The 15737-nt window shown below is 39.1% G+C and overlaps 1 protein-coding gene across 1 annotated transcript in view; it reads right to left on the reverse strand.

The window, feature by feature from the left end:
* Positions 1 to 15737, reverse strand: part of LOC124595132 (aurora kinase A-A-like) — a 107827-nt gene that overhangs the window by 56641 nt on the left and 35449 nt on the right. Inside the window, exons 4-5 of the mRNA XM_047133729.1 lie at positions 7867 to 8001; positions 6514 to 6672 (exon numbers count right to left, since the gene is read on the reverse strand). Of these exons, the coding sequence (XP_046989685.1) occupies positions 6514 to 6672; positions 7867 to 8001 (294 nt within the window). The remainder of the gene's footprint in view (positions 1 to 6513; positions 6673 to 7866; positions 8002 to 15737) is intronic.

Here is a 15737-nt window from a genome sequence, read left to right on the forward strand (position 1 = left end):
TGTGTAGTAACAATCAAATGCTTATTCAGACTTCCATTTTACTTGTATTAGTGATCTGAAGGAGAATTCATTTCAAGAAGTAATCTCATTGTGCTTATTGTTATATTTTATGTGTATAGATCATAAGTACAGCCAGAATAATACAGAAAAATACTAATAATTTAGAAAAAACGAGAAAAGCTGTGTGGGCACTGTTCTTTTATAAGATTGCTGCAGATGAGGACCCCTGTCATTCTCTCTGCCGAAAGTACTCCAAGTCATGGTGTAAGTATCTGAGAGCTTAACTCTGCATCATGTAGGAAGGCAGCCGAATTGTCAGGTGTTCTGCCTATCCCTCCCCATTAGCTGCTAGCAGCCAATAAGGTTCATTCTCTTTCCAAGTTGCTAGCTGTGAGTTACAGCTAGATGGTGACAATCTCTCCTGCAAGCTGCACTGTTGCCATGCTTCACTACAATCGAATTATTCATGCAACTGTGGGCTCTTTTTTTCTTGTAGCAATATGGCTGTGAATGTATGTCTGCAAATGTTTTGGTGTGACTAAAAAATATGTCTGATGACAGCAATAAACAAAGTGCATCACAAGCAGGTGAAGGGGATTATTTATTGCATTTATAACTTTTTCAAATGTGAATTTTAAAGCAAGACTCCTACTGCTGACATTTGAAGACACAAGAACTGACTGAAGAAGCATGTGGTGTCGGCAAAATAATTGTAAGGACAATTGTAAACAAAAGTGTCAGAGTTGTAGAAATGTTAGGAAAAGTTGGTTTTGCATCGTCTAGGAAGCATCGGAATCTCTAGAAATCTGCAACACAAATGGATGGTTTTGACAACCATGTTTTAAAGCACTAGGCCTGAATGGTAAATAACCAATATCACAAAAACTTGTACAGTTATGCTGAGAAGACTGGCTTCAAAGGTAGCACTTCATCAATGTAAAGAATTTTAAAAGACATTGGTTTCAAATATGTTAAGAAGAGAGTTTTCGGTTGAAAGAAGTGACCTAGGTGCAGCACGAATCACATCTTTCATAAAGATGCACAATGTAAGGAAAGGAGGTAGTTCAACAGTACATTACCTTGATGAAACATGGGTGATTCAGAATCATTCGAGGAAGACCTGCTGAAAAATGAGTGATGGTACTGGCGCTTTTTAAGTTTCCATAGGAATAGGTTCCCAGATAATTATTCTGCATTCTGGCTCTTCTTCTGGTTTTATTTCTGAGTGCAAACTTGTGTTTAGCTGTAAGAAAAACAGCACTGACTACCATTTGAAAATGAACACTGCCAGTTTCATGAATTGTTTCACTGAACAATTCTTGCCATCCTTGCTTCAAAGTTGGTCATTATAATTGCCATGCCAGTTATCATTGAGCTGTTACAGAGAAAACACCAAACTCAAAAACCAGCAAAGAAGATATTTTGCCCTGGCTTAACAATAAAAATATTTCGCACAGTATAAACAAGACATGCTGAGCTTCTGCAGCTGATAAATTTGACTATCACATGACAGAATGCAAAAACTTCACTTTCTTCCACATGAATGTGGTCACATAGTTTCGTGTTTACCAACATATCACTGTCAGTACAATCCCATGGAATTAATTTGGGCAAAGTTCTAAGATTATATGAGAGAAAAAACAAAATGTTCAAGATGATAGACACTGAATCACTTGTGCATGAAGTAACAGACATCACCACCACTTCAACATGGGAACAGGCTTTTAGCATGCTGAAAGACTTCAGGAAGAAGACTTTGGTAGGGAGGTGGAGATGGATATAAGACTGGAACCTATCATCACAAATTTACAAGCAGACGGTTCAGACACAGACTCGGATAGCAGTGATGGTATTATGATGTAGACTTTGGAACAAAGTAAAGTAATAATATTTCTTATTTTTAAAGACATAAGGCTTAAAAAGTGTGTTTATCAAAATTTAAATTGCATACATAGTGTATGAGAACTTCCAAGCCTTTATACATTGGAATTAAATAAATGTTGTATGGTACAGTTGCCTGGTACAAGCCTTTCAATTGGATGTCACTTCAGCGACTTCCATATCTTGAAAACCAACAGCACCCGGTGTTTCCCAAACGGTCGCCCATCCCAAGTACTAACCAGGGCAACATTGCTTAACTTCAGTGATCAGGTGGGAAACCAACATTACCAACATGTCAAGACCATTGGCATTGATTGCAATTTGTATCCAATGAACTGTGCACACTACAGTGTTCAACGCACTGTCCAAGGAGAAGACAACATTTTCTCAATGTGTTGTACGCTCTAACAATTCGCAAGAATGCAACTGCATAAATTCGTCAAAAATTTCTATGTTTTCAAGCCACAAATTGGAAAATGCCTTACAATGACAGGGACAGTTACCTTTCGAGATGTCTGTGGCTTTCAATATAATTAGTCAGCATTCCCTTGAGTAATCCAGAAGATTGTTAATTTTTTGCTTGTTCAGTACATTATAAATGCGCTCTCTTACTGTAATGTCAAATGAGTTAGTTTAAAGCCATGTCCGTTGACAGCATACTGATCACTTTTACAGTCATCTTTTACATTAGTCTTTTCAACCTGTAATCTCTTTTTTGTGCACAGTGATTACACTTAACTACAGTCAAATACACCCATATACATGTCTTAAATAATACACATTTTTAAAAATTCTATGGGGCAGAAGCAGTTGTCAAGCAAATATAATGATTCCATTTGTGCTTGAGACTAATTTTCACTGATCAGTGTGATGCTGACTACTGTTAGTCGAGCTGCAGTCATGTGTCAAATAGTTTTATCTTCTGACTTCGGTCTTATATATCTGATTGAATAGAATGAACATGAGAGCAGTTAAGTTTTAATTTTAGTTCTGTGACAAGGATTTTATATCAGCTGGCCTGCGTCATGTGTCAATATATCCAAATGATTTATAAGTGATAAGCTACACTCAGGTATGTGGCACTGCAGTAACAGTAAAGTATATAGTGTAACTCATGTAAGCCCACCCTCAAACCTGTCATGTTATATCTGCACAGATCCGATGGCGGCACCTTTAGTGTGTTGAAACCGGTCATCTAGTAAACAGTGTTTAAGCAATCTTGGATTTTGAATTATTTCTACAACAGAGTTATAGCCCCACAACACACAATGTGTTCACTGCATAATTTTATTGTGTCTCACAGTTTTACTTATAATCCAGTCCAAACCGTAATAAATTAAATGACAATTATTGCAAGCAGTTTCAATGATCTTGTCATTCGACAATGTCATTTTGGAACAAATATTTCTTGGCATATTCACACAAGTGTGTCAGGTGCTCTCATCTTCAGACATCATGCACATTTAAGCTGTGGATGCAACACATGCGAAGCAACATTTCTCTCATGACAGCTGACCAAAATCTGTTTTAAAATTTATTATCCCCTCACAGATTTGAATGTGTAATAAGGTGTACCGTAAGCAAATGAACTTTATTACTATCTGCAGCAATAACGTTCGGCAACATGGACTTTGTTTGCCCGCTCTCTGTTGTCATGCGTATGCAGATTATATTCCCTCCACACTTCTCTGCTGCTCCGTCTCTATGCATGATAGTGCCATCCTACATGACGTAGGCTATAGTATAACTAGTGATGTCTGTAGACATAACCAAACACCCACCAACGTCAGTAGCAGGTGTTATAAAACTTGTCTACAAAAACTTAGCTAGTGGAACTTGCTCAATAAGCGCATGCAAGGGTGAATTTCAAATTCTAATGAAGGTTTCAATAACAGTGTGGGAACACTTGCATAAAACAGTATTTGTGAGCCTCAAACCCCTAACAACTGGTGTCATAGGTTCAAGTGTTGTGTTTCAATGATGGTTCTGTCAGCACGCTGAAAGTTTCCATTAGAATGGGCTTACAACCTGGGCTGCACTTCAAGAATGCGCTTCTGTCAGCTGACCAGCTGAGAGTGCAGTAGGTTGAGAAAAACCCTACAAACAACACGAAGACAGAATTCAAAACAGGGCCTCTAAAAATAAGCCGGGGGACACAAAAACCCACAAAGAAGGCAACTAGGGGTCTGGCAAGTTTTAACTCTGAATGTTGTTTGAACAGATCATTTCAAATACTTTAAATCCATTTTCCTGAAACTCTGAAGCTAATACATCTATGTCAAAGACAGTTGGTAGAGAAATTCATGGTATCACTTTCATTAAAGTATACAAGAATTACAGCAATCAAATAAATGGCGTGACAAATATTTAATTTTTTTTTTTTTTATAAATGTCAATTTTTTAGGTCAACTACTTTTCTGTGAATTTCTACTGTGATAACAATGCTACTGTCCTACTTCAAAGAAGTGCCAAAAAAAGTGGTATAGGCAAGAGTATTCTAATACATAGACATTAACAGGCAGAATACAGCGCTGCGGTCGGCAACTCCTATAAAAGACAACAAGTGTCTGGCGCAGTTGTTAGATTGATTACTGCTGCTACAATGGCAGGTTATCAAGATTGAAGTGAGTTTGAATGTGGTGTTATAGTTGGCGCACAAGTGATGGGACACATCATCTCTGAGGTAGTGATGAAGTGGGGATTTTCCCATCAGACCAGTTCACAAGTGTACTGTAAATATCAGGAATCTGGTACATTTACATCTACATCTACATTTATACTCCGCAAGCCACCCAATGGTGTGTGGCAGAGGGCACTTTACGTGCCACTGTCATTACCTTCCTTTTCTGTTCCAGTCACGTATGGTTCGCGGGAAGAACGACTGTCTGAAAGCCTCCATGCGCGCTCGAATCTCTCTAATTTTACAGTCGTGATCTCCTCGGAAGGTATAAGTAGGGAGAAGGAATATATTCGATACCTCATCCAGAAACGCACCCTCTCGAAACCTGGACAGCAAGCTACACCGCGATGCAGAGCGCCTCTCTTGCAGAGTCTGCCACTTGAGTTTGCTAAACATCTCCGTAACGCTATCACGCTTACCAAATAACCCTGTGACGAAACGTGCCGCTCTTCTTTGGATCTTCTCTCTCTCTTCCGTCAACCCGATATGGTACGGATCCCACACTGATGAGCAATACTCAAGTATAGGTCGAACGAGTGTTTTGTAAGCCACCTCCTTTGTTGATGGGCTACATTTCTAAGGACTCTCCCAATGAATCTCAACCTGGTACCCGCCTTACCAACAATTAATTTTATATGATCATTCCACTTCAAATCGTTCCGCACGCATACTCCCAGATATTTTACAGAAGTAACTGCTACCAGTGTTTGTTCTGCTATCATGTAATCATACAATAAAGGATCCTTCTTTCTATGTATTTGCAATACATTACATTTGTCTATGTTAAGGGTCAGTTGCCACTCCCTGCACCAAGTGCCTATCCGCTACAGATCTTCCTGCATTTTGCTACAATTTTCTAATGCTGCAACTTCTCTGTATACTACAGCATCATCCGCGAAAAGCCGCAGACCTCCAACATCACTGCAGCCAGAAAAAGATCCTGCAAGAACGGGACCAACAACAACTGAAGAGAATCGTTCAACGTGACAGAAGTGCAACCCTTCCACAAATTGCTGCAAATTTCAATGTTGGGCCATCAAGAAGTGTCAGCATGTGAATCATTCAATGAAACAGCATTGATTTAGGCTTTCAGGGCAGAAGGCCCACTCGTGTACCCTTGATGACTGCTAGACACAAAGCTTTGCACCTCGTCTGTGCCAGTCAACACCAACATTGAACTGTTGATGACTGGAAACATGTTGCTTGGTCGGACAAGTTTCGTTTCATATTGTATCGAGCAGATGGACATGTACAGGTATGGAGACAACTTCATGAATGCATGGACCCTGCACGTCAGCAGGGGACTGTTCAAGATGGTGGAGGCTCTGCAATGGTGAGGGGCGTGTGCAGTTAAAGTGATATGGGACTCCTGATATGTCTAGACACAACTGACAGGTGACACGTACGTAAGCATCCTGTCTGAACACCTGCAGCCATTCATGTCCACTGTGTATTCCAATCAACTTGGGCAATTCCAGCAGGACAATGTGACACCCCATATGTCTAGAATTGCTACAGAGTGGCTCCATCAAAACATTTCTGAGTCTGAACACTTCCATTGGCCACCAAACTCCCCAGACATGAACACTGTCTTGCAATATGCTGTTAAGAAGAGATCCCCCCCCCCCCCCTCACACTCTTACTGATTTATGAACAGCCCTGCAGGATTCACAGTGTCAATTACCTCCACAGTACTATTTCAGACATTAGTCGAATCCATGCCACGTCGTGCTGCAGCACTTCTGCATGCTCACAGGGGTGTACACGACGTTAGGCAGGTGTACCAGTTTCTTTGGCTCTTCAGTGTATGACAACTTATGTACATTTCAAATCTCATTTCATTTAAACAAATAGTTTCTGAGCAATGGGTACAAACATTAGCATGACCAACCATAGGAAATACACTTATTCCTGGGCCCCTAAAAGACTTCATAAAGGGAGATACTACTCACCGATTGCTTGGTGCGTGTACAGACCAACCAAAATCAGCCATTTTTATTTTATCATCAGAAGTAAGAAGCAAATTTTCAGGCTTTATGTCACGATGAATCACTTTATTTTCATGGCAATACTGCAAAGCATTTGCAACCTGATACATGTATCTTGCTGCTCTGAAAATTGAGGAAAAACTTAAGGCATATCACAGGGCCAATAAATGACACCACAAATCAAAATGAAATGTAATCATAATGTAAGAGAGACAGACACTCAAAATCAACTCAATAAAAAAAAGAACTGAACAAGGTGGAAATCAGCACTTAAGGGAGGTAGGACGTCAAATGGGCCGACTTTGAGCAGGAGAGGCACCACACGACACTTTAATTTCCACTGTCTATAATTTTACAAATAAACTCATAAAACTTTGTCAACATGACCAGGAAGGATTGAGGATTCATACTCGTAGCAATGGAACTTCAAAAACATAACAAAATAAATTTTTTTACGTGTGAAATTTCATCATTTTTTCACTTACTATTGGCTGCATTTGTTGCTATAGGTACACTTTTCTTCACAAGTAAGAGAGATTCTTCGATGAATTTTGCACAGCATACAAACCATACTTACACGTGTATGAAACTTTAGAATTTATTTAATTAATGAAAAAAATGAATGAGCTGTTACATTTTAAAATTCATGTTTAGAAAAAACTCAAATTTTATGGTTAATTATCTCAATTTTTAGCACAGTTTTTAATAGATTTGGAAAATTCTAGAGTTTCATACACCTGTAAATATGGTTTGTATGCTGTGCAAAATTCATTGAAGAATCTCCCTTACTTATGAAGAAAAGTGTACCTATAGCAAAGAATGCAGCCAATAGTAAGCGAAAAAATGATGACATTTCACATGTAAAAAAAAAATATATTTTGTTGTATTTTTGAACTTCCATTGCTACGAGCGTGAATCCTGAACCCTTCCTGGTCATGCAGACAAAGTTTTATGAATTTATTTGTAAAAGTATATACAGTGGAAATTAAAATGTCCTGTGGTGCCTCTCCTGCTCCAAGTCGGCCAGTTTAACGTCCTACCCCCCTTAAGAAAATTTCTGTAATCTGAAATGCTAGAGCAGATGTCTATTACGTCCCCGAGCTAGCATGTTTAGTTTTGTGTTTTGTAACTATCCAGCCTCCTCCCTCTGGTAAACAATTTTGATGATATAATAAGAAAAACAAATAATGACAAGAATAAAAGAGATGGGGAGGGAGAGAGAGAGAGAGAGAGAGAGAGAGAGAGAGAGAGAGAGAGAGAGAGGTGTTACATTACTCAAAGACTGAAATAAAACTTGTTCTGCAGAAACAAACTTACACAGGCTCAGCAAAGCGACCATTTGGGCTTGCATTAAGCACTTTGTACAATTCTCCTTTAGCAGCAAACTCTAAAATTAAATATATCTTCTTCTCATCATAAAAGTACGTGTAGAGTTGTAGGACATGCGGATGCCTGCAGAGGGAAAAATAGAACATTAAAATGAGCGTTATGTGAAGCCAGTGCTTTTTCGGTTGCCTGCAGTACAAGATAACAATCACAGTAACTAATCTACTAGATAAATAATTTCATTATGACAAAACAATTTGTGGAGTATTAATCATCAAGTTTATTCTTAAATTTGGAAACATTAAAAACTAATGACTAGCAAATAAACAATGCCATATAGTTGAGGCACTGAATGTTTGAACGTCACGAAACCCAACGTCTTCAAAGTCTCAAGGATTCCCATATGAAGAATGTTCAGTGCTGTGAAACATTATCAAAGTGAAGCAACAAAACGAACAGCTGGAGTCCTAATTTGGAAAAAATCCGTATGATTCCTGATGTTATATTACACAGATACTTGTGAACTGTTACAGCCAACATTAGTTACATAACATTCCTATCAAAGAATGACAGTTAACTACATCTGTAACGGACTGAACTTTGTTTCTAGCTGTGCAGCGAACTTTATTTTTCAAACTAAATAATCGTTACTAATAAAAAGACTTACTTTAAATTTTTTTATTCTTCTGATCTTTTAGGGATACTCAATTCTGTGGGAGGGGGGGGGGGGGGGGGGACCAACAACAGTTGGAAGAACCTTGCCAACTGACAGACGAGTCTTTGCTTTCACTGGTGCTGCCTCCCTTTCCTCCACCACTCCTTACCGGCTTTTTTTTGGATTCTGTAGTGTAGCGATTAACCCATGATTCGTCGCAAGTGACGATCCGACTCCAAAATACATCAGCTTCTTCTACAAACCTTGCTGTAAGCCTCTGACAGACATCCGAATGTCTCAACTTCAGATTTTCAGTCAAAAGTTTAGGGACCCATCTGGAACACACTTTATGGAGCTATAGGTCATTTGTGATGATTGCTTGACAGCTCCCATAACTGATTCAGACTTTTTGTGCAATTTCTGATACTATCGCCCGTCAATCGTCGTCAATGTCTTTAACCACACAAATGTTTTTGTCTGTAATGCTGGTCCACGGATGGTGATCACGTTGCAGATTTTCCACACATTCTTGTTCTTCTTTGAACTTTTTATGCCAGGCAAACGCATGCGTCCTTGATAATGTTTTAATAATTATGGCTCTGAGCACTATGGGACTCAACTGCTGAGGTCATTAGTCTGATAATGTTTTATTACCAAACTGTGCAGTCAATCTTTGGAAAAATTTCTGCCACTGTAACTCCTCTTTGAGCAAGAAATTTGAAATTATGCATTGTGCAAATGGAGGGGTACACCTATTGCTCAGACATTGTGAGCGTTACTGACGAAACGGCAGGAAATATCTAACAGCATGCTCTCCTCACTTCTAATGGTCCCGCCTAAGCATAGCAGAAGTGCGGGGCCAGTCCTACCAAATGTTTATGTTCAAGTTTAAAGCTAGAATGTCAGCTGCTCACAATGCACAAACACTAAATTGATGTGTACTGAATGTACATATCTTCATTGTAAATAACAGCACACAAGATTTTTCACTGCAAGTAATACATTCACAAATGTGTATGCACACAATATACTTGCAGTAGTGCCCAAGATGTAAAAGGTAAAAAGGGAGAAATATAAAAAAACATTGAAGTTAATACAACTTTCATGGTCACTTCTCTGGCAACCATGTTCCCTTCTTAAAATTACACAATCGAAATCTGTCACGCAGTGCATTAACATTGGGAGCAATCCAGTGTCAAATTGATGTACGCAGCCACTTCACCAGGAAAACAGATTCAGACACCAAAATGAGTGTTTTACCTTTAATAGATTAGTTACAGCTGTGAGAACTTTATGAAGGTGAACATTTCTAAATGCATACCATGAAATTAAGATTCTTCTGTGCAGAGATTTCTGATGAAGGCATGTGACTTTCAAACTTGTTAAATTAGTTCTTTGGCAATTTAAAAATCAAATATGAGGTTTCTTCACGTATTTGTACCTATGTGAGTCTTTACATTAAGCACTGATCATGGGCAAGCGCATTTTCATTTTATAGCAATGTCACTTTTCTGCAAACAACTTTATGAAAGGAAGCTACAACCATTATCCGCCACATTATTGATGTACATCATGAACAGAGGAAACCTTCTCCCACTATATTAAGTTATGTCAGATGCCGCCTTTGCTTCTCGAGATACATGTTTATTAAGACATGTCTAAGAGTAAATGTACTCTGAAGTGAGATTTCCAAGGTCTCTGAACAGACCTGCGCACAACGTGCAGTTGCCTACTTACGTACTACTCATGCTCAGGTATGCCAGAAAAATACTTTGGTTATTTAAGCTGCACTGCCCAGAAGACAATTCTGGAAGCTAACAGGTGCTGAAAGCTTTTGTATTCAAGGCAACACAATGACTTCCAAATCTGATTTTTGCTGCACTCCATTTCATTCTGTTCACCCCATATTAGCATGTTATCCAGCTAGTTCACATATAATTTTTCCATGTGCTTTGTGGGTTAAAATATATTTTTAGAATTAGTAGGTAATTTTTGATGGGCAGAATTTAAGCTGTGTGGATGGGTCATGGGTCATGCCTGGATTGCTCTGTCAGTAAGAGCATGCAGCACTGTAGTATAGGTTAGTAGCAATGTATGGTTGGGCCTAGTGATTAACAAGTCATGGATCAGATTCCAGGAGGACCTTAGACATCTGTGGTCTGCCTTTATTATAGCCTTCACCTCTCAACAATGTGAAGAGTCATGAAGAACAACTGGGTTTGGATTCCACTTTAAACTGATGGTCCCCTTTCCCACGTTGGGTAACTGATAAATTTGGGACACACAAGTCGCCAAATTGTTATCCAACTGAAAGACTTGCACCCAGACACTGAGCCACACAAAATGACTATTGTAATAATTAATTATACTGTTCTTTAAAATTTGGCTGAACTGTTATACAAATACTCTACTGTCGATGGCTTCAAGTTGCATCTGCAATTAACAAAACAGATACACCCCATTTCGTTTATGTACAAAAATAAAATAATAATGAAATATATTATGTTTTCGACCCTGTATTGGGTAGTTCAAGACATCAGGTCGTTTATTGTAGTAAGATACCTGTTGCTGTGAATCTGGTTCGACACTAATAGCGTGTATGCTAAACTGGCATTCTGAGCTATCAGTCTTCTAACTGGTTTGATGTCGCCTGCCACAAATTCCTCTTCTGTGCCAATCTCTTCATTTCAGAGCACTTGCAACCCACTAGTGTGATCAAAAAGAAATTAAACTTTTGAAATAGCACGCCAACCAGCAGAGAGAGCACACTGTGGCTACTGTGCGCACCTAGCAGCAGGTTTAGACAATAAAGTGCCATTTGCCTCGTGTCACTTGGACAATTAGCAAACACACCACAGCCGCTGAAGTAACCACATGTTTAGCCTGCCCGTCAGGGTAGTACAATAAGGAGCTTGAAGAACAATGTGTGTGTGTGTGTGTGTGTGTGTGTGTGTGTGTGTGTGTGTGCCACAAACTTAGCAAAACTTTCACAGAGGCATTTCAAATGCTTAGCCAAGCATACGGGGAGGACGGTATGAGTCGCACGCAGTGTTGCGAGTGGTTCAAACATTTTCAACAGGGCAGAATGTCGGCCTGCGACGATTGCAAGTCTGAACATCCTTCCACGTCAATAAACAATGGCCATTTGTGGAAATTGTCATTTAACTGTTTGGGAAGTTGCTGAGGAGTGGGCATCACCATAGGATCATGCCATCAAATTTTGAGTGATGAGATGCATCGTGTGAGTGCAAAATTTGTACCGCGTTTGTTGACTGCAGATCAGAAACAGACCCATGATGAAACGTGAGAGAACTGCTTGCCACTGTTAATGACAATGAAAACTTTCTTAAGAACACAACAGATAATGAGGCATGGGTGTATGGCTGTGATGCTAAAATGAAGATGCAGTCGTTGCAGTGGGTGGGCAAAGGGTCACCTCCCATATTCTCCCCTAACACTTATTTCTACTCCTTCCCCTGCAACAGTATCCCCATTTACTCTTGGAATTACCTGTTCAGTATTCTCTTACACTATCTCTTCATCTTCAGCTTCCAACATCAATACATGTACCTGAACCACTGTTGCTAGTGACGGTTTGCTGTCGGTTCTGATAAGAAAACCCTATCACTAAACCGTTCACAGTAACTCACTCTCTGCCCTATTTTCCTATTCATAATGATTCCTACTCCCATTATCCATTTTCTGCTGCTATTGATAGTACACTATACTCATCTGACCAGAAATCTTGTCTTCTTTCCACTTTACTTCATGAACCCCACTATACCTAAATTGAGCATTAACATATCCCTTTCCAGATTTTCTAGGTTCCGTACTACATTGAAACTTCTGACATCCCACACCTCAACTCTTAGAACATTATCCTTTCGTTGGTTATTCAATTTTTTTCTTATGGTCACATCCTCCTTTGCAGTCCCATCCGAGAGACTCAAATAGGGGACCAGCCCAGAATCTTTTATCAATGGAGAGATATCACCATTTTTCAATTAAAGGCCACATGTCTGTCTTTAATACAATGATTTCCACTGCCTTCTGCATCCTCACGCCATTGATCATTGCTGCTTCTTTTGCCTTTAGGGGCAGTTTCTCACCCCAATGGCAAGAAAGTGCCCTGACACACTGTCTGCTCCTCCACTCCCTTTGACAAAGCCAGTGGCTGAATTAGGGTGACTTCTACGCCAGAAGTCTTCAGCTGCCATTGCTGTTTATTTTTATTCAAAACTGAAGAAGTTGCAGGGTTCGAACCTGGAATCAAGGATGTCTTGATTACAAATTAAAGAGGTTACGCCTACACCACGAGTCTCTTCCACTGTCAGCGTGTAAACCTCTCAAATTAAGTACGAAACATTGAGACAATATCTTTGATGCTTGCACTAGCAGAAGGCAGTTTCAGAAATTGAGTATGTTAGATTTTATTTAGAAAAAGAGGAGTTGAAAATAATTATAGGGATAACCTGTAGGCGCCAAAATGGGAAAATACAGGAGTGGTTCAAAACAATCTCTACCAAATGAGTCCAAAAGCACCTTGATGGCTAAGGTTGTGTGAACACTGGTGTTGTGCAACAAGCACACTCCTCTCATTAGCATTTCCCTTTTTTGTTTAAAAAGCCTCCTTTGAGGTTTTTTTTTTATGGTCACACAATATCTTTGTTCATTGACAGTCTCCCCAAGGCAGAAATTCACCCAAAATGATGCCTTTTTGGTCCCCAAACAGTGGTGCCTTTATTTGTGATGATTTGTCTTTTTGTTTCAGTTGTGTAATGAGCTGCCCGCATTTCATTTCCACAACAGAACTCAGAAAATCCTCACCTTCCAATTGAAACTGCTGAAGCGGGTGTATCCCATAAGAGAATTCTGGAGAGTTGGGGCAACATTGTAGAAGTGTCATCCACTGTCAATCAGCAGTCTTCACAGTTTCTTCAATATGATTTTGGATAGGGTCCACCTTTAGCAAAACACAATTTTGTTTTTTAAACCAAACCTGTTTCACTGCAGTTGCAGCATCTTCAGTGGGCTTTTATTTTATGGTTGTTAAAGGTAAAGATTGTTCTTTACTGCTTGTATACATGTAACTATTAGTTTTTAAATCATAATTACAGATATTTGAAAAAACACATAAAATTATGAATTCATACCTTTTTACCACATGGTGTGGTTTTTCTGATGTACTGTGTTTCTACAGTGACTGTTTTGTTTCACAGTTTGTCATCTGCAACCACTTACACCTTAAAGTAGATAAATTGTTTAAGCCAAAATTACGATTTGAAAATTGTTATTTCTATGCCTGAAATTTATTAATTCTGTGTCCAGCTGTAAAAACAAACATGGCAGACAGTGGAACAGTGAAGGTTGAAAACAAGATGGCTAACAGTGGAACAGTTGAAGGTGTTCGTGGCAACTGTTCTGAATCTGTCAGAGGTGTGTGTGCGTGTGTGCGCGTGCGGGAGGTGAGAGCTCTATAGGTTGGTCTTGCCGAATAATTCTTTCAGGGCAGAGAGCAGAGTTTCATTGCAGACAGCTGTGTATTCATTTATCACTTGTTTTCCTTCCACTATGACTTTTTTATCTGATAATTTTCTTCAATTACTGGTTTTTGTGGCAGGCTATTGCTGCATTTGAGAATTTTCAAATCAGTATTGACATTTGTTGGGTTATGTTTCTTGCCCATAAGGTGTTCAGCAAATGTGGAATGACAGCTATTGCTTTTTAATGCTCTTCTGTGTTCTGCGTATTTGGTATTAAAGTTTCTGCTTGTCTGCCCAATATAAACTCATTTGCAGTCCTGACATGTTAGTAGGTAAATATCAGAAGTGTTGTGTTTGTCTGTACTTGTGTTAGTTGTCCTTAGTTTTCCCTGTGTTGAGGTGTCTGTCCTGTAGGCTATTTTTACCCCTTTTTTTTTTTTTAGTATGTTGCCTATTCTGTGGACTGCTTTATTGTTTTAGGTGAGAGTGAACAACTTGTTTGTCATTGTGGTTGTTTCTTGTTCATGTGTGCTCATGTGTGTGTGTTTTGTGTGTTTTTAAGTTGATGAGGAGGCTTTTGTTTTTGTGTGATGGGAGTCCTTTTTAATTTTGTGGTTCAGTTTATCTATAGTCTTTGTGTCATATCCATTCTCTACTGCTATTTGTCTGATTGTCTTACCAGTTTCTTCAATTTTTCTGCACCAATTCTGCTACTTTGTCATGAACATTTGTTCTGCCTCCACTCATCTCCCTTCACCACTTTAAAGCACTCTGTTCATAACACATTCACCGTAAACAGTTTTGATTCATGAAAAGAAGTTTGGTGGGTGTTATTCCTTCCACGAGTAGGAAGTGGATCAAAGCATGTGGCCAACTTGGTGGGACTTCTTACCAATATCATTCATGCAACTGGACACTACAACATGAGTTTATCTATTACATATTCCTGCAATGCTCGCTCTTCTCAGGGGATCCCCTCTACCACTAGTGTTGTCAAAAAGCACAGCCCATGGTCACCATACACACTTTCTGAACACAGGTAATACAACATAGTTATGTTCAGTTTATATTATTAAGAACGGCAAAAAAAAAGAAAGGATTTTAACAAACCACAATTACAAACACATCTGCAGCAAGCAAATGTTCAAAACTAACAGACTGTGAAACAATTTAAATATGAGTGGTACTGTATGTACTTTGGCAATGACAATAACTTGTGTAGGAGATCGAAGAGCCATCTGAGCCGCTACAGACTACAAAATGGCACGTTACAACGTGAGTGTAGTAAACAATGTGTCGCTCAAACACTCCAGTTGCTGGACTGTATTATTGTGGGGGATACTGTAGTCATTTGGTTTGTGTTGGTAATGAACAATGTCTGAAAAGTGGAAACATGGCGTGCTGACAATATAGCAGAAACCAAAAAAATACACAATCCAAAAAAATGCAGTATTAATACATAGAATCTGGCACTGATTTACAATGTGGTTGGAACTACTATCACATCCGAATGAACTAGTTCTGCAATAGGATAACGGGATGATATCTAAATATATTTACCTCCCAATGTCACAGCCTTAATTCTGCCAATGTGTACAGACAATCTGCAGCAAAAACTTATTGAGGAGGGCAGCAATCTCCATACATTTTGGAAACAACTGACTGTGCTAGACACAATTTATCACATGACAAATGTAAAACCATAGCCAATTATGGAAGAGCAT

Source organism: Schistocerca americana, chromosome 2 (assembly GCF_021461395.2).
Source record: "Schistocerca americana isolate TAMUIC-IGC-003095 chromosome 2, iqSchAmer2.1, whole genome shotgun sequence".
Classification (NCBI taxonomy): Eukaryota; Metazoa; Arthropoda; class Insecta; order Orthoptera; family Acrididae; genus Schistocerca; species Schistocerca americana.